The sequence below is a fragment of the Rhinatrema bivittatum genome, chromosome 8, assembly GCF_901001135.1.
Source record: "Rhinatrema bivittatum chromosome 8, aRhiBiv1.1, whole genome shotgun sequence".
NCBI classification, from domain to species: Eukaryota; Metazoa; Chordata; class Amphibia; order Gymnophiona; family Rhinatrematidae; genus Rhinatrema; species Rhinatrema bivittatum.
In genome coordinates, this window is record NC_042622.1 from 149,951,552 (window position 1) to 149,971,732 (window position 20,181).

At 45.4% G+C, this 20,181-nt stretch overlaps 1 protein-coding gene across 3 annotated transcripts in view; it reads left to right on the forward strand.

The window, feature by feature from the left end:
- The window catches only part of ALAD (aminolevulinate dehydratase), a 110,805-nt gene that overhangs the window by 81,411 nt on the left and 9,213 nt on the right, over nucleotides 1–20,181 (forward strand). For all 3 annotated transcript variants that reach the window (XM_029613384.1, XM_029613383.1, XM_029613385.1), the window contains exons 10-11: nucleotides 4,593–4,679; nucleotides 12,631–12,760. In XM_029613384.1, the coding sequence (XP_029469244.1) occupies nucleotides 4,593–4,679; nucleotides 12,631–12,760 (217 nt within the window). The remainder of the gene's footprint in view (nucleotides 1–4,592; nucleotides 4,680–12,630; nucleotides 12,761–20,181) is intronic.

A 20,181-nucleotide genomic window follows, 5' to 3' on the forward strand; every position in this document is an offset into this window, starting at 1 on the left:
AGCTCCCCCTTCAGGACACTGGAGACATGTGGCGTCCCTACCTTAGAAATTTGCTCCGGGTCCTTAAAGGTTTATCCTTAAAGCTAAGGCACCCCCATACACCACGCTCGGTAAGTGCAGGCTTTCCCAGCTATTGGCCCTCCCAACCGAAAGGTCTGTGTGGCCCTCAAGTCTTGTCCCGCAGACAGGAACCCATTGTCTCCCCCAGGAGAGGGTGGTCAAGGGGAACCAATGTCTGCAGAAGACCCATGATTCATCAGTCCCCAGATCCAGCGTGGGAATCTCTCCCAACATCCATGTATGAATCATACCTTCTACACGACTCCACTGGAGGCCTGGATTTAGGCACGCCATGCCTTCCTCGCAGAACTCCTTTTCGGGAGAGAACATTTAAAGCATGGCAGGATTCAGCCTCCCTCATTTAACAAAAGCAAACAGTATGTGGGGGGGGGGCCACAGGACTCATTTATTTTCGTGCCCTCCACAGGAGATAGTATTAAAACTCACCTCCCCACCTGCAGCAGGAGGAAACGTTATGGCGCTGGGGGGGGGGGGGATTGACTTCCTGCGCTGAGTGGGAGCGAATGTCATGGTTGCCAGAGTGCTGCCCGTGAGGAAACCGCATGGCACTGGAGAGATTGTCCTCCCGCGCTTGGTGGAAGGGGGCATCACAGCGCTCCCAGACTTGCCTCCCCCTGCCGGGAGGGAGCAAATAGCAGACCTCCGCAAAAACAATCATCCACCTGCGCTTAGCAGGAATCTAAACGCTGGCATCCCAGGCTCATCCTCCCGCGCTGAGCGGGAGCAACCACCATAGCGCTGCAGGGCATAAGCGCCTGTCCCTAAGGAGAGTGTTGGCAAGTGAGCTGCGGACGTGCCCAGCACAAGGCAAAACCATCCCTAAGTACAGATGTGCTCACGCTGCTGCTAAAGGCAATTGATCAACATGTAAATTGAAATCACAGAGGACTATCATGACATCTAGATTGATATTCACATTTAACGGTGATTCAGAAACTGGTGAAGCATTATGAACAAGAAGACTGGGGGGTGGGGGGGGGCAGCAGCAAGACAAATGTTAAATGAAGGAGAATAGCAAAGAGACAATGTGGAGTCAAAGGCACACACATGTATAAACACAAATATAAAGAAAAAATGCACGCACAACCTAGACTGTTCTGTTGTATAGATTAACTTATAACTTTAGTTAAGGCAAGTTGGGGATCTGTCCTTCCATGTATTTTTAGGAATTATATATTATATATTGTGCTGATCCTGACTTGCCTGAAATAAAGTTATACGTTAATCAATACAACACAACAGTCTATGTTGTGCAATAACAGCATTTCATAAGGAAACAACCTCAATGGACATATGTGTCAAGCTAAGGGGCTGCTTAAAAGTAATGAGAAGGCCACTACCCTGCTTTAAACTGTGTGGTTGAGAAATAAATTGATAATCTGCTGGATATAACTGATTCAGAAATATAGTATCTTTCTATTAATCAGAATTCAATAATGTATATAATATCTAGATGTTAAAAAAAATCAATAAACCATATATAACAGCAGTTTGGGGTTTTTTTTGTAATTGATTGTGCATTCACCAACAAATGGACACAGTCCACAATTCAGGTAAGGGAACTGTATGTGATATAGGAGTGATACAAGGAGCTCACTGCGTGAGCTCATTGCTTTTTCGGGAAGACACTTCCCCATATTTTCCTCATCTAGTAATTATAGGAATTGATGACGAGACCAACATAAAACAACAAATAATGAAAAAAAATAGTGTGCAGGTAGTTGCACATAGCAACATTTTCACTCTCCTTCCTGCGCATGACTGAGCGCACACACTCCTCAGCGCTCTTGCCTTTGGCATCCACCCAGAGCCTTATACCATGCCCTGATGTCACCGGGGAGTGGGATAATGGACATGGAGTGCTCTTGCTCAACTCCATAAGGCTCGGCACAGATGGAACAATCGCTGCAAGATGAACCGCTGCAATAGCAGGAGCCCAGGGAAACAGGTTTTGGTGCAGGCCCCAGTGAAAGTAAGGGTCTCAGCATCCACCCAGAGCCTTATACCGTACCCCATTGATGTCACTGGGGGCAAGCAATGGATCTCTCATGTAAAATCTGTTCTCAATGCACAATTTTTAATTAAGTGAGAAGGAGCGCAAGGCTGTAAGGTTCACCTAGAGCACCTAACAGTACTGGTGCTAGATTTTTTGCTGCCCCTCCCCCACCGTTCATGCTCTGTCCCGGGACCACCAAAAAAACACCCAGCTCCCTTCAGTGATGCAAACTTTGAAAACTGTCCCCCCCCCCCCCCCCCCCCCCCGAATACATGGCTGGTGCAAGGATATTAGGTGCCCTAGGCGAACCTCATACCCTTGCACAATGCCCTCCATTCCACACACACAGTTAAGAGTTATGCATTTATATTTTACATGAAAAATATCAAAGTACAGCATTCTGTGGTAAAAATCACATATTTACATGCACTGCTGTGGATTCCAGCCAGAAATCCCTACAAAAAAGACACTTGGAACCCATATGCCATTAGACCTATTGTGATGTATGTTGGGTGTGAGTTTGACCCTCCAAAAGGTATAGCAGCGATTAATAAGTTTAAATAAATAGATAAAATAACCCATTTCAAGCTTTTTGTTAAGTAGTTCACAGAGTGTTGAGGCAGGCTCAAAAACACCTCTATCCAAATAGATCAAGAAGGCAATTAGTTAAGCATATATCAAGGGCTTGCAGGTTCTGTGGGGCCTGACAGCATACTTCACCAAAGCTCAGACATCCTCATAGACGTGTAAATCTAGTATATATTTATAGGGCAGATACTTGGTCTTCCTTGCCTTCTTCTTGAGACACTGAGGGGTAGATTTTCAAAGGGGTACGCGCATAAGATGCGCGCGTACCTCCCGAAAACCTACCCCAAACCCCCCCTGTGCATGCCAAGCCTATTTTGCATAGGCTCGGCGGCATGCGCAAGCCCCGGGACGCGCGTAAATCCCGGGGCTTGCATGGAGGGGCATGTCGGGGGGCGTGCCGGTAGTGACGCGGCATATCGGGGGTGTGTCGTGAGTGATGCGGCGTTTCGGGGGCGGCGCTGTGGGTGTGGTTTCGGCCTGGGGGCGTTCTGGGGGCGTGGCCGCGGCCTCCAGACCCGCCCCCGGACCGGAACATGGAGTGCGGCAGCCGGCCCAGCGCGCGCAAGTTACGGCTGCTTCTAGCAGGCGTAACTTTGCCGACAAAGGGAGGGGGGGTTTAGGTAGGGGGAAGGGAAGGTGCGGGGGGGGGGGGGTGGAAGGAAAGTTCCCTCCGAGGCTGCTCCGATTTCGGAACGGCCTTGGAGGGAATGGAGGCAGGCTGCATGGCTCGACGCGCGCAGGCTGCCGATTTTGGGCAGCCTTGCGCATGCCGACCCCGGATTTTAATGGATACGCGCGGCTACGCGCGTATCTATTGAAATCCCGCGTACTCTTGTTCGCGCCTGGTGCACGAACAAAAGTACGCGTGTGCGCAGATTTATAAAATCTGCCCCTTATCATTTGGATGTGCAAGCCAGGGAGAGGCTGCCTTTGGAGCAGATGCTCTGAAAGTGTCCGTATCTTCCTTCCACCTATCCTGAAAAAGGATAGGTGGATCTGGATTGGTCTGGCAGGACAATGAGGAAGGATACATTTTATCTTACTTATTAATTTCCTTTCCTTGAGAACTGCAGAGACCATTCCAGGATCCAGCCTGGAAAGGCCTGGTCACTCTGTGAAAATTGTTGGGGAGATGGTCTGGAGGAAGAGTTGTAAGTTCTATTTTCATATTTGCTCTGGATTTTGGTGTTCATTGTTTGGGGACTTGTACAGCCCCAGGAAAAGGTCTCTAGAGAGAGGGCCCATTCAGATAGCCACTGACAAGTTTGTTGGAAGCCTTATGGGTTACTATATTTTGGGGCTTAGCTTTGATGCAGGATAACTGAGAGACTTCCTGGCTACACCAGTCCTTATATAAGGAGTAATGTTAGTGGAAATCTTGTTTTATGTCCATCTGCTGACAGGCTGGCATATAGCCACAAGTCTGGACTGGTTTGGCAGGATTCAAGACAAGGAGATTAACAGGTAAAATGAAATTCTCCTTTCTGCACAGAAAACATGATTTGTGCATAAATAGTGAACTATGTGCATAAATCTGTTGTTCAGAACCCTTGCACCATGAAGTCTGTTCAGCTCTGGGCTAGCCCCAGAAATTTTACTTCACCTCTGCCTAGCAGTTACATTTCCAGCATTGAGTAAATGTGTTAAGTTGACGCATTATGGAGTAATTGGTAATGCCTTGATTAACATGGGATTTCCATGGAGGCATGTTAATTTATGTGCACAATTTAACTCCGCTATGTGTGCATGTTTTTTGTGCGCTAACCTCCTTGTTAAATCAGGATTAAAATTGTATGCACAAAAATGTGTGTACAAACCTGAGGAAAACTGTGCACAACCAGGCTTAGCTAAATACATCATGGCTAAAGCAGTTTACTGACTGTGAAATATGAAGTAGCAGTTAGCATTTGTTTCTCTGTGTTCCCAGGACCGCGATGTGCAGGAGGGCGCAGACATGCTGATGGTGAAGCCGGGAATGCCATACCTGGATATCATCCGGGAGGTGAAGGATAAAGTGAGTTTTCTGTACAAGTTGCCGGCTCTTCCTATTCCTCCAGCAGTAGCTGTCATGTATGAGATTAGAATTCAGGGTTGTTTGGCAGCAGATAGAGATCACCATGCACATAAATTGGAGTTGGACAGCACTTTTTTTTAAATCAAAGTAAAATAGCAAACTCTGTCATTTGGCTGTGCCTGGACCAGTTTTTTCAGCAATCGAGGCAAATATACAGAATTATGCTTCCTCTCCCTCCACCCACTTTCACTTTCTTAGCAATGGTAACCCCAGGAACAGTATCCCTCCTTTCTCTCCCCCATTCCTCCCATCTCACTCTTTCCCAGCTCCACCCCTGCCCAACAGCAGCCCCCTTACCTCTCCAACACACCTACTGCCCAGAAGAATCCCCCTTTCCCACCCCTTCCCAACAGGAGACCTCTCTCTCTCCATCCTACCCAGCCAAGCAGCAGTCTCCTTTCTTCCCCCTACCCCTGTGCTCAGAAATAGCCCTCTCAATCTCTCCCCCAACTTAGCAATAGCCCTCTCAATTTCTCTTCCACTTTCTCTCCCCCCCCCCCCCTTGCCTACTCAAGTGTAGTTATAGGCAGGTCTGGGCCTGAATACTTTGGAAGTGGCTCACCCAAACAGCAGCATGGGACATTGAAAAGAGCTGGTGGCAGCATCAAAATCTGTGTTGTGCAGGAGGATGCCGAAGATAAGATGATGTCATTTATCTGGGCTACAAGGAATAGGCAAGACTGGGGCTCAGAACCAAGGAGAGCCACCACCAAGAATGAAGTACCATACCCCTCTCACCTACCCTCATCCTAGCCCAGTACATCACGATGCTATCAAGCTGATCCACTTTTGTTCCTGGTGCAGCTGTGTGGTTCACACATCAGTGGGGTAATGTCTCAAACGGGTTAATTCTGTGTATATATTGACAGGAATGAACCTCTCTTGTAAGCTAGAGTATCTTGAGTCTGATCTCAGTCTGTCATATTTATTGCTAATGCCCTTCTTCCTTCTCATCCAGCCAGACCAATCCAGATGCAAGGATTATGCCTCCCAAACAGCAAATGGAGAGACAGATAACAGGTTTGCTGACATCACCCCTTATAGCAGAGTTTCTCAAACTTGTCCTGGGGATCCCACAGTCAGGTTTTCAGGATGTCCACAATGAATATGCATGATATAAATTTGCATATCATGGAGACTCTGATTGTGCAGATTTATCTCATGCATCTTCATTGTGAATATCTTGAAAACTCGACTGGTTTATTGGGTCCCCAGGACAGGCTTGGAAAGCCATGCCTTATAGGCTCCTGTGCTGATCTCAGCCTGCCAGTATTCTCTGTCTCCAGCAGATGGCAGGCAAGCATCACACAGAGGTGAAAGTCTTGTACTCCTTCCCTCAGTGGAACACAGGCAGTGTACCAGAGGGCTTCCGGATGTTGGAATAGGAATTTTCCTGGCTACAGTTCCTGGAATTTACCCCTCTCCCCTTCTCCCTCCCCATGCCTCCCTTCCCTCCTTTTCTGTGATCTCCCTTCCCCTTAGAACATAAGAACATAAGATTTTCCATTCTCAGTCAGACCAAAGGTCCATCAAGCCCAGTATATTTTTTCCAACAGTGGCCAATCCAGGTCACAAGTACCTTGCAGGGTCCCAAAGGGTAGATAGATTCCATGCTGCGTATCCCAAGGATAAGCAATGGATTTCTGGAGCTCCACCTTAATAATGGTTTATGAACAATGGAACTTGTTCATGCCTTTTTAAAAAACCAGCTACACTAATAGCTTTCACCACATCCTCTGGCAACGAATTCCAGAGCTTAATTATGCATTGAGTAAAAAAAAAAATGTTTTCTCTTACAAGTTTTAAATGTACAACTTAGTAACTTCATTTTGTGCCCCATGTCTTTGTACTTTTTGAAAGCTTAAACAACCAATTGTTTACTCGTTCCACTCCACTCATTTTATAGACTGCTATCATATCTTCCCTCAGCCATCTCTTCTCCAAGCCAAAGAGACCTTATCTCTTTAGCCTTTCCTCAAAGGGGAATCGTTCCATCCCCTTTATCATTTTGGTCATCCCTTCTCTGTACCTTTTTTTATTCTGCTATATCATTTTTTAAGATATGGTGACCAGAATTGCACACAATACTCAAGATGAAGTCACACCATGAAGTGATACAGAAGCATTGTGATATTTTCTATTTTATTCTCCATTCCTTTCCTAATAATTCCTAGTATTCTATTTGGTTTCTTGGCTGCTCTGTCACACTGAGCAAAATATTTCAAAGTATTATCAATGATGATGCCTAGATCTTTTTCCTGAAAGGTGACTCCTAATGTGTAACCTTGCATTGTATAGTTATAATTAGTGTTACTTTTCCCTAAGTGCCTCACTTTGCACTTGTTCACATTAAATTTAATTTGCAGATGATACAAAATTATTGAAAGTAGTTAAATCACAAGCGGATTGTGATAAATTGCAGGAGGACCTTGCAAGACTGGAAGATTGGGCATCCAAATGGCAGATGAAATTTAATGTGGACAAGTGCAAGGTGTTGCATATAGGGAAAAATAACCCATTCTGTAGTTACACGATGTTAGGTTCCATATTAGGAGTACCACCCAGGAAAAAGATCTAGGTATCATAGTGGATAATACATTAAAATCGTCTGCTCAGTGTGCTGCTGCAGTCAAAAACAGCAAACAGAATGTAGGAATTATTAGGAAGGGAATGGTGAATAAAATGGAAAATGTCATAATGCCTCTGTATCGCTCCATGGTGAGACTGCATCTTGAGTACACTGTACAATTCTGGTCACCGCATCTCAAAAAAGATATAGTTGCACTGGAGAAGGTACAGAGAAGGGCAATGATAGAGGATGGAACAGCTCCCCTATGAGGAAGGGCTAAATAAGTTAGGGCTATTCAGCTTGGAGAAGAGACGGCTGAGGGGGGATATGATAGAAGTCTTTAAAATCATGAGAGGTCTAGAACGGGTACATGTGAATCAGTTATTTACTCTTTCGGATAATAGGACTAGGGGGCACTCCATGAAGTTAACACATTTAAAACTAATCAGAGAAAATTCTTTTTTCACTCAACACACAATTAAGCTCTAGAATTTGTTGCCAGAGGATGTGGTTAGTGTAGCTGGGTTTAAAAAAAGGGTTGGATAAGTTCTTGGAGGAGAAGTCCATTAACTGCTGTTAATCAAGTTGACTTAGGAAATAGCCACTGCTATTACTGGCATCAGTAGCATGGGATCTTCTTAGTGTTTGGATACTTGCCAGGTACTTGTAGCCTGGTTTGACCATTGTTGGAAACAGGATGCTGGGCTCAATGGACCCTTGGTCTGACCCAGTAGAGCAATTTCTTATGTTCTTATGGTTGTTGAATTTGGAGGTCCAGTAAAGACATCTTGAAAGACTGCCTTAGGGTATGAGCAAACCATCTTCGCATTTGAGTTCAAGGTTTTGAAATTACACAACAGTTTGGAGGACACAGTTGATTGACCAAGACAGTATCAGACTATGATAGAATGAGGAAATTAAATAAAAAGAAACTGAAAGGAGCAGTTGTCTAGGTTAAAAGTTTGCATGAGGCATGGACATGATTTAAAAATACCATCTTGGAAGCCCAGGTATATAATGTATTCCATTCATTAAAATGGTCAAAGGAGTACCAGATGACTGCTAGTATAGTTTAATGATGAGGTGAAAGAAAGAGTTAAAGTCAAAAGTGTATCTTTCAAAAAACAGAAAGCAGACCCAAATGAAGAAAATAGGCAAGAGTATAGTATTGGCAAGGTAGGTATAAAACAATAAGACAGCTCCAGAGAGAATTTGAGAAAAACTTGTCAGAGTTAAAAGCTAATAATGGGGCTGGATTTCAAAGTATTAAGTCTCCTAACTTTGGAGTTAGGTTGATAAAATGACCATTTTGAAAATTTACTATGGCTGAGTGCTTAAATTTAGGATCCTGGTTTTACTAGATTCCTATATTTAGGGCCCAAAAAATGAGTGACTACATGGATGGAGTTAGGGTGGGGGGGAGACAAAGTTAGGAGATAAGCACTGGTTTTCAAAACCAGGCACCAAAGTTAGGATCCTAAATATAAGAAAATCAATAACAGTCCTAAATTTAGGACCTTAATTTAAGTAAACCTTTAGCTGAAAATAAATGTCTAACTGAAGCTCCTAACTTTGGAGCCTAATTTAAGAGCTCAGATTGAGTGTTGGCCCCAAAATATTTTTCAAGTACATTTGAAGTAAAAAGCCTGTGAGGGCATCGGTTAGACCATTAAATGACCAAATGGTAAAGAAGAGCTCAGAGAGGAAAAGAAAATAGCAGAAAAACTGAATGATCTTCCTAAATCTTCACTGAGAAGCATGTTGGGGAGCATGCCTATACTAAAAATATTCTGTGGTAATGATTCTGAATAACTAAAGCTAGTTCCTGTGATAATGGAAGATAAAATAGGGAAATACTATAGTACCTGAATGTAATCTACTTTGAAGAGCAAAAAGGTGGAATATAAATAAAGATAAATTGACAAGAGTATCATTGATTGCATTGTATCCACCCCAGACATGAAATTTCAAACCTATTTGTCGTAATCTGTAACCTATCATTTAAAACAGCAACAGTACCTAAAGACTGGAAGGCGGCCAATGTAATGCCAATTTTTAAATTATAGTCCAGTGAGCCTGATATTGGTGCCATATAAACTATTCTTAAAAACAAAATTATAGGCTATATAGATAGACATGGTTTAATGAGGGGAAGAGTTAATATGGTTTTAGCAAAGGGTGCATTATAAATCTGTTACATTTTTTGGACGGTGTAAATAAACATGAAAGTAGAGGTGAGGTGGATGATATAGTGTATTTGGATTTATGGAATGTATTTGACAAAGTCCCTCATGAGGGGCTCCTCAAGAAAGACTGTGTGTTATGGGCCCCGGAGTCCGGGCCCCGGAGTCTGGGAAACCCACCTGGGGAGTGGAACAGGATTACAAGGCAGAATTCGGACCAAGACAAGGACCAATCTTCTGCCTAGTCAGCTTCCTCCCCTGCAGGTTGAGCCCTTGGGTTCTGGGGGCCAGTAGATCTTTGTGGCGACAGTCCATCATAGTGATGAGTTCACACAGGCAAGGCTTGGACATGGCAGGCTAGAGACAAGGCAGACAAGGCTGGGTAGGCTTGCTAGGCTGGAAGGACAAGGCCCTGGAACTAGACAAAAACAATGGTGAGACGAGGCAGGCAGGACTCTAGTATAGGCAGAATTGGATACAGGAACAGACAGGACAAGACTAACAAGGCAGACCAGGGAAACACCGAACAAAGAATGCAGAAGCCCAAAGGCAGTAAGGCTTGGAATAGATGGAATAGGCCCAAAGGCCCAAGGCAAGATACAAGCGAGAATAAGCCCAAAGGCATCAAGACAGTGAACAAGGCAGGATAGGACTGAAGGCCTCAAGACAAGGCAAGGCAGAAGGCCTGTAGGCAACAAGGCAAGAATAAGGGTCAGGTAACAACCAAACATGACACCATGAGAAGGCAAGGGGCCCCACTTCAGTCTCCTCTTTTCTACAAAGCCCACTGTTTGCAGGTTGTTGTTCTCCTGCTTCCTCTTATTTTCTTTAAGTCCAGAACAGTAGATACACCAAGGATCATCACGTTCTTTACTTTTTGGCTTCTCCACAATGTCCCTGTGCGACAGAGTCATGTCTCTCCTGGATTTCCATGATAGATGTGTCCTGTACCTGGGGGCTTTGCATAACATTGTGCAACCCCTAGGGGATGACTGTCCTGGTTGGAGTTCAAGAAGCACATGGTCCATCATAGGACCAGCTCATCGGAATCTGCATCAGAGGCATTGGACCCAGGAGTTGCACCAGATACTGGTGATTCATAGACATCAGGAGGTATCAAACTTCCTCGACATCAAGCATTGGGAAGACAGATTTTCATCTGTTTCATTTCACCCAAAGAAGGGTTCAGCCTCTTTGGTTCCAGCATCAAGGTGTTCCAGTGCAGAGCATTGATCAAAGGCCAAGAAGCATTGACATCAGTTTCCAACATAAGATATGTCATACTGGATCAGACCAAGGGTCCATCAAGCCCTGTATCCTGTTTCTAAAAGTGGCCAATCCAAGTCACAAGTACCTGGCAAGTACCCAAACATTAGATAAATCACTGCTTATTAATTATCATAATAGCAGTTTATGGATATTTCCTCTAAGAACTTATCCAAACCATTTTTAAACCCAGTTACACTAACTGCTAAAACCACATCCTCTGGCAATGAATTTTAGAGCTTAACTAAGTACTGAGTGAAAAAGAATTTTCTTCAATTTGTTTTAAATGAGCTACTTGCTAACTTCATGGAGCGCCTCCTGGTCCTAATGTTTGGGTACTTGCCAAGTACTTGTGAAACACCTTCTGAAAATCCAATTGTTTAATTTGAAAGTGTCTCTTGCCTATAAAGCAAAGGATGAGCTAGGAGTGAGTGGGAGGGAGGGAAAGCAGACACTAGAATTACCTATCTTAGACTTGGTTGTTATTGTAGGCACACACACACACACTAATGAATATACCCCACTATTTCACTTCTCCCCCAAACTTTTAAGTCCTAAATTGCTGTTGGTCAATCTATAGTTACTCTAAATCCAAATTAGCCATTTGGATTATTGCAATGCTATTTATTATGGGTTATCTGCCTACTTGTTAAATGTCTTACCACTTGCACAGCATGCATGTATGGAAAAGCTTTGGTTTATGTTGGGGAGCAAGTTTGAAGCCATACATGAAACAACTTCATTGGCTACCTGTTCAACAAAGGATTCAATTTAAAATGGTTACTTTGGTTCATAAAGCTATTTATATGGGCTCCCATCTTTTTGCTTGGAAACTACAAAGGTATATACCACCTTGCACATTACAATCATCCTCTAAATGTTGTTGCAAGTACCACCTTCCAAGATTATTTGCAAATTACAAGGTCTAGAGCCTTTTCAGTAGCTGCACCCATCCTATGGAATATGTTAGCTTTAGAGCTGACATAAGAACAAGACTATTTAACATGTCGGAAACAAGTCAAAGCAGCTCAGGTATATGCTGAAGAGAAGAGTACAATTTCATTAGAGCTTAGAAGTGATGTGCTATATTTTTCAGTTTTTATATTCATGACTAGCGGAATCCCCGTGCTGCGCTACGGTGGAGAAGTTGATAGAAACGTGTGAGTTTATTTCACTCAAGTTGAAACGTAATTGTTTTGAGTGAATGAGGGTTTGGAGTTTAGATATTTAAAATGAACATGTTATCATTATAGAGTGAGGTTAGTGGTAATTAAAAAATGTGAAATGAATATGTGGCATGAATGTACTGTGAGTTGCCTGTCCCAACGTAATTATTTCTTTGTATATAACGTTTGCTGTGCGACCCCCTGGCTGCAGTATGATGAGGCTCTCAGCTGAGCTGACTCTATATATATATGTAGATGTAATGTACGATGTACTATTGCATGATTGGCACGTAATATCCTGCATTACGGACTGCTATTCATATCCCATTCCGACTGGGTATGTGAGTTCTCAACACTGGACTGCTGTTCATATCCCATGCTACCCCATTCTGACTAGGTATGTGAGTACGCAACATTGTTTTTTGGTGACCCTGACTTGACCCTGGCGGGGAGTTGCGTTCGATGGCGGTATGGAACGAACCATCAAATGTAGGAAAGTGAGAAGCGATTAGTTTTTCCAAGGACATGATAGGGAATGACGGAGCCAAGTTTCAGCCTTGTCGGTACTCGGGAAGTGGGAGAATTAGTGATGAGTATTTGTTCAGTGTTTGTAGTTTGTTTTAAAAGCTGATTGTATGCATATAGAGGATTCTTGCTGCTAAGATTTCAGTCCTCATGTGGTGATCAATGGCTTGTTTGATTTGCAGCATCCCAACCACCCGCTGGCAGTTTACCATGTGTCAGGGGAGTATGCCATGCTGTGGCATGGAGCACAGGCTGGAGCCTTTAACCTCAAGGTTGCTGTCATGGAGGCCATGACCAGCTTTAGGAGAGCAGGTGAGTGAATGGAAGACCTGCCAAGTTAGATAACCTTTCTGTTCTTTTTATGTCCATCTATGGAACACAAACTTTTTGTAATTTCACATGTGGCACAGTCCACTTGAATGCGTATAAGTAAAGGTCAACAAAAAATATATAAGGTGATACTTTTTATTGGAATAACTTAATACAAGACAGTGAAGGCAACAAGGCTGGTGGGGTTCACAGCCCCCCATCCCCAGCCAAAGAAGAAGACCTGGGAGGGGGCTAACTGAAAAGAAAAGGAGGGGAGGGGATGAGTCAGGAGTGAGAGCGTAGGGGGGGTGAGAGGAAAGGTGGAGGGAAGAGGTTGAGGGAAATAGAGGAGGGGCTGAGAGGGGATGACATTCAACTCTGTCAGGGTTGGTGTCATGGTTAGGTAGACTGGATTCAGGGATTCCCCCTACAGGAACAGTATAGGACTTTAGGACAGAGCAAGACAAAGTCTTTTACTTGACTAGCCCTCTCCCTCTTGGGTTGAGCCTGCAGGTTCTGAGGGCCAGCAGAACTTTCCTGGCATAGTACATCATAGTGGATGTGCAGGACAGGAACTGGAGACAAGGTTGGAACTGGTGACAGGTAGTAGCTGGAGACATGGGCTGGGACTAGTGGCAAGGTCTGGACTGAAGACGGACTGGACCTGGAGGCAAGGCAGTAGTGAGAGACAAGGATTGGACTGGAACAGGGACTGGCCAGGACAAGACAAGTATGTACAGGATGAGACTGGGACTGGCTAGGACCATAAAAACAGGGCAAGGAAATACAAACACAAGAATGAGGAACTAAAGCACAGCAAGGTACAAATAAGACAAGACAAGGGAGAAACAGATAAGGAGGACTAAACAGGCCACAAGGCAAGACAGAGTGAGACTAGGAGGCCTGAAGGTCATTAAGCCGGGCAAGAAGGCAGATGAGACTGCACAACAAGGTAGGGAGGCTGAGGAGATCACAAGGCAAGGCAGTGAGGCAGAGAAAGCCGCAAGCCATGGAAAACCAAGAAGGCCAGAGGGGCCCACTCAATAGCAGAGAAAAGCAAGGTAGACCAATGCAAGGAGCCAAGGTGACTCGATGAAGGTAAATTCTGTTTTCACCCAAATAATGGCAAAAGGCAACTGCACCTTTGAAAATGTACTTAATATTGTTCCGTCCTCAGTAAAACTTCATCAAGTGGCTCAGTTATCAATGCAAGTGGTTATATTAATAGCACATTTATTTACTTATTCATTTTATAATTTATAGTCTGTACTATCTACACTTCTAGGCAGATTTCAACATTACATGAATAACAAAAAAATATATGAAAAAAGGATTAATAAACAGAGCATGTCAGTCCTCACTGAGAGAAAACAAACTATTATATAACCTCTCTTAGGACCTATACCCAATAACCTGACATGAAGTTGCTGTGAATAAAAATATCAAGCTAAGATAATGATTCCTCAATGGTCATATTATCTAGCTCTGGTAATATATATGTCAAAGTCTCTCACCAATTAATCAGCTGTTGAACCAAATAGCAGGCAATCACATTTCCAGCCAGAATCTCAAAATTCCAGTTTTGTTTCTATTCAAGTTGCTGATGGGAGCAATCAGATACACACAAACACAAAGAGAGGCAGATTCCACACCACATCCAGACAGGCACTTCACAGTAACAGCAGCACAAACTCCTTCCACTGCCAGACGCATTGTGAATTAATGCAAAACCCTACCAAAAGGGTACTCAAAATCTATACTGCAAACTTATAATGTAACAGTAGTAACACCGAGAACTCAAACAAGAACTCTACCTGTGAGAAAGCAGCACTGTAAATATCACATTTAGTCCCAGAATACCAATACACCACCTACTGGGGAAACAAAACAAACCCGATTGCTATATATCCCTACACACACACTAAACACTAGCAAAATCTCTCACCTTGGTCACATGCACAGAGCAAAGACAGACCCTCACAAAATACAGAATAGAGGATCACAAATTAGAACCAGCAATATACAGATAAATCTGAAATGGAAACCACAAGAAGCCAGACTCTGTCTACAGTGTAACAATAGAAAAACAGAACCACCATGCCTCATAAAACAATAAAAATCAAAAAACATAAAGCATCAATTATAATAGTAGAATCATAGTAATAAAAGAAATATTTCAAAACTACTGACAAATAGAACATCTATTAAAGTCATACATTTTTTTAAAATTTCCCAAGCACCAATAAAATATTTCAAAACAACACACACATCACATAATACCCAACAATTAAAACTAATGAAGATAAAGAGAAGCCCCTGCTCTCCGTACCTGGAAACTTGATTTCCAGTCATCTTGAGATTATTGAGGATTAGGGTGGTAGGAGGACACCCAAACTTTAGCCTCTTTCACACATACACATACATACATTTTCTCATACATACCCACGCTCATATACAGGTTCTAAGTCATTCTCCCCCTCCCCCCCCATTCACACAAAAGCTCTTACTCCCCCAGATTCCCTCATACACACACAGGCTCTCACCCACACAGACCCCAGACAGGCACCCGTTCTCTCTCAGGCTGGTGCCTATTCTCACAAACCAACACATAGGCAGGCACCCATTCTCTCTCTCTCTCACTTGCACGCACGCACTCACACACGCACTCATTCTCTCTCACATACCCACACAGACTCCCAGGCAGGCACTCATTCTGTTTTTCACACACATACACACAAGGACAAACTCGTTCTCTCCCACACAGACTCCAGGCAAGCGCCCATTCTCTCTCACTCTCTCACACACACACATGCACACACTGAAGGCAGGCCCCCTCTCTTTGTTTTGTTGGCAGCCTTGGAGCCTTTCTCATTCCTGCTACTGTTTACCTTGATCTTGTGAAGGACCGCTCTACTGGGCTTGCTTCGGACATGCATCAGGCTGCTGGCCTCAAGGCCTTGATGTCTAATTTGGGGGTGATCGATGTATGGTGGGCTCAATACCTGTCTAGCCGGGATTATTCTTCCTTTTCCCCATGACATGTCTCATGCAGCAGGATAGACGTCTTTCTTTGTACGGCTTCTATGCTTTCAGAGTTGGGGCAGCTCGATATTTTGTCCAGCCATCTCCCATATCATTGCCCTGACCTGTTGCTGTTGTGAATATCTCGGGAGCCTCCAGTGACCAAAACATGGGGCTTTAATCTGTCATTGCTGGGCAATGAGAAGTTTTGTGAAATGATCAGATGTGTGATTAAAGATGTCACCGAGGTATATAGGGCGGCAGTGTAATCGCCGGTTGTATTGTGGGGAAACACTCAAAGTAGTCTTGCAAGGCAGGATTATCAGTCCTGAGGTGACAGGATTTCAGGTGGATGGGGTGAAGCAGGTTATATCTCTCTATGCGCACGATGTCCTTTTTTTTGACTAACCCCAGGTATCCGGTCTACCTGCTGGCTATATTGTCTGCGAACAGCAAGGTATATGAGTGCCATATAAAATGAGGGACATTGACAAATCTACCTGCCCATAAGATCAGACTGGATTTTATGGGCTGGTATGACCATTTTCTTTCCTGGGCAGGTAGGATTAATGTTCTGAAAATTAATATTTTGCCTTGCCTAATGTATCTATTTCAGCATCTTCTTTGCTATTTACTGGAGGGGTTTTCTCTGTACTTCATGGCCTAATGAGTAAATTTATTTGGTATCAAAAGCCTGCCCACATTAAATTATGGATCTTGTGGCGGCCTAAAGAGGCGGGTGGTATGGCTCTCCTGGACCTCCAGAGCTATCACTGGGCTTGTGATTTGGTGGGAATTATGGTGTGGCTTCAAAGGGAAAGGACGGTGCTCTGGTACTCGCTTGAAGCTAAATTGGCAGGGGCGTAGATTTACCAATGGTGTTATTGCAGCCTGATCTGCTTGCTGGTGCTAGGAAGGCCTGAGGGCTAGTCCCCATCTTCTGTAAAGCTTAAAAATTTGGAAGACAATCAGTAAGAAATTGGGGTGGCCTGAGCAGGGTCTTTCGGTGCTCATAACTTTGTGAGGCAATCTTAGATTGGTCAATTCCATGTTATATAGGGAAGCTTCCAACTGGAGTAAACTGGGACTAAAGTTCTTAGGACAATTATGGGAAGGTGATAGTACTCAGCAGAAATCTTTTCAGGATCTCAAGGAAGAATTTGAAGTGGAGAGAGCATTGGAAGCTTTTTATCAAAATTTGGTTGCTGAACTTGGCCGTCTGACAGACAGGGGTTGGCGGCCTCTAGTTCCTGGCCCAGTAGAGAGAATACTTATTCAGGAAATTATACCTTCTAAAGGAATTTCCCTTTTTTACAAGGCCCTCATAAAAGACCAAATTAAATGTGATCTGGTATCACACACCAGATCCATACCAGGTCAAGAAGAACTTGGTGTAGAACTGGGGATATCTATAAGCTCTGTGGAGAAGCCTAACCATCTCAACATGATGACTACACAAGGATATCTTATGTACCCTCTTCCAAATACTCTCCCATTGTTGACAAGTGAACTCTATCTGAAGGTCATTGTTCCATTGTTGGATGAGACCCAGAGGGTCACCAGATCCATACCAGCCAGTCTCCTCCTCTGAGGAGGGGAATCAGTGTGAGAAATTTGTTCAACACCTGGAGGTTGAGGATGGGGGTGCAAGCCACCATTCCTTTTCGGAATGAGGAAATACCTTGAATAGAACCCTCAGCCCTGCTGGGAGTGAGGGACTGGTTGAGATGGTTAGGCTTCTCCACAGAGCTTATAGATATCCCCAGTTCTACACCAAGTTCTTCTTGACCTAACGGGCCTTTGTTGGAGGGGATGTGGCCAACCAGGCTGTTATATACACGTCTGGTGGACCTGTTAACATATTGCCCATTTCTGGAAAATGATTCAAAAGGAATGTTCTCCTAGGACAAGCAGGATGGTAGTCCTCAAATGTGGGTGACATCATCCGATGGATCCCGGGTTGGAAAACTTTTGTTAGAGTTTGTAGAAGCTTTGTCCAGCATGCTGGGTTTTTTCTGGGTTCTTCCTCTTCGAGTCCCCCTTCGCAGTCTGTGCCTCCTCACGTTGGTAGGTTTTGTTACTTTTTTCCCAACTTTGTGGTCAATTCCTGACTGTTCACCGTGTGGTGGCCGCCAGTCATCAACCACACACCGGGGTTTTTTGTTCATGGCATCGACCGGTTTTCAGCGGTGCCCCCAGTTCCCATGAACCATGTCCATCATGGATCCACATGAGGCCTGTATCCTCTGCCTGGGAGACTCGCACAATGTCCATAATGTCCTCTGTGAGACCAGATGACCTCCAAGGGCCATCGGGCGCGTCTCGATAAGATGGAAAAACTTATCATGGCATCCAAGTCTGCTCCATCTACTCTTGCTTCGGACCCCTCGACTCTGAGAGGTCGTAGAGAGCCTCTTGACATACTTCCCCTCATTATCCCTCTCCCTGATCCTTCAAAGGATCGCAGGGATGGTGAGAGAATCTTGATGATCTTGATGATCTCACCACTCTCCCGCACTTCGGGAGCCTCTGTTTCCTCGGCACCTGGGAAAGGCTGGTCCGAGCACCAAGGGAGATCATGTAAGCATCATCAGTGCATGGCGCCAGCGGTTGCCAGGCCGCCACCGAAGTGACACCAGCCATCGGAGGTCCCATCCTCTGGTGTCCCTGATAGTCCTAGGCATTTCCCACAGATACTGGACCCAAGGAAGAGCCAGTGATACCTCAATTCCTCCCTCAGTCCTGGCCACACTGGACTTTCAGGAGGAGTTGGACTGCAGGGTACAGTCCGCGGTGCTCAGGTGTTTAAGAGCGTTGTGCTGCCGGTTCCACCGGCCCCTATACTGGTGCCCAAGCCCATGCTGTCAGTTTTAGCACCCCTGCTAGAGCGTCTGGACGTCCTTTTAGGTGCCCTACCAACGCAACCAGTGGCCAAGGGACCCTTGATACCTCAGCAGCCACAGATGCCCTCCACCAGAGCAATTCCAGTCCTCAGGTCCTCCGATGAGGAAGAGGCAGGCGATGCAGTGGTTCCGAGGCCATGATTTCCCGAGCCTATGCCGGGCCCATCCAGTCTTCCGCAGCCAGTCCCCTCAATGCCTGGGGAACCGTCGATGCCCATGGTTCTTGTGCGACCTCCAAGGCCATCGGAGCCCAGGACTGATGCCCCTCATGGGTCTCATCCGCGTCACACGGGCCCTAGTGAGGAGGAAGAGACTTACGTAGGGGAGATAATTCTATGGAGTTATCCTCTGAATATTCAGACGACTCGGAGCCCTCCCCGCCGGAATAACAGCATCGGTCAATCCCTGAGGACCTGTCCTTCATGGGGTTTGTAAGGGCCATGGCTGAAGCCATCCCCTTTCAGTTATTCACGGAGGAGGATGCACAACCCAAAATGCTGGAAGTGCTCCAGTTTGTCGATGCTCCAAAGGAAATCGTATTGGTTCCCATCCACAATATCTTCAAAGCCCTCCTCCTCCTCATGTGGGAACACCTCATTTCTATCTCCCCCATCAGCAGATAGGCTGATGGCCACCTATTTGGTGTAGCAGGCCGTGAGGTTTGAGAAGCGGCACCTCCCCCATCAGTCGGTGGTCGTGGAGTCTGCCTTGAAGAAGGCCCGGCTATCCTGCACCCTCGCCTCAGCCCCTCTGGGGTGAGAGCACAGAAAGCTTGACGCCTTGGGCAGGAAGGTCTTCCAGGGTGCTATACTGGTAGCCCGCATTGCCGCCTATCAGCTCTACATGACCCAGTACAACCGCAACCTCTGGAAGCGGGTCCAGGACTTTGCATAAGGCCTGCCTCAACAACAGCAGGAGGCACCCTCGGACATTGTTCTACTGGATCTAGATGCTGGCAAACATAAAGTGCGTTCCATCTATGATGTCTTTGAGACAGCAGCCCGCGTAGTGCGGTGAGCATTGGCACCTGAAGAATAGTGTGGCTTAGAGCTTCGGACCTCCAGCCGGAGGTACAGGAACGGCTAGCCGACCTCCCCTGCACAGGTGAAAACCACTTCGGAGACAAAGTCCAGGATGCGTTAGTGCAACTGAAGGATCATCGCGACACCCTTCAACAGCTGTCACCTAGCGCCTCCAAAGGCCCTCCTCAGCCAGGAAATCTTCTAGGCCGGGATCCTGGAAGCCCTTTTACCGGCAGAGGAAATATTATTATCCTCTGGCCTCGCGGGCTCGTGCGCCACGCACCGGCTCCAGGGGCCATCCTCGCCAACAGCGAGCACTTAGACCCCAACTGGCACCCCAGCAAGCCCCGGCCACGGGCTTTTGACTGGCGGCGAGGGAGCGGAAGCCAGTCACCCATACCCTTGACACCGGATCCCCCAGTAGGAGGTAGGTTTCAACCATTGCTGGGAAGAGATCAATTTCAAACTGATGGGTCCT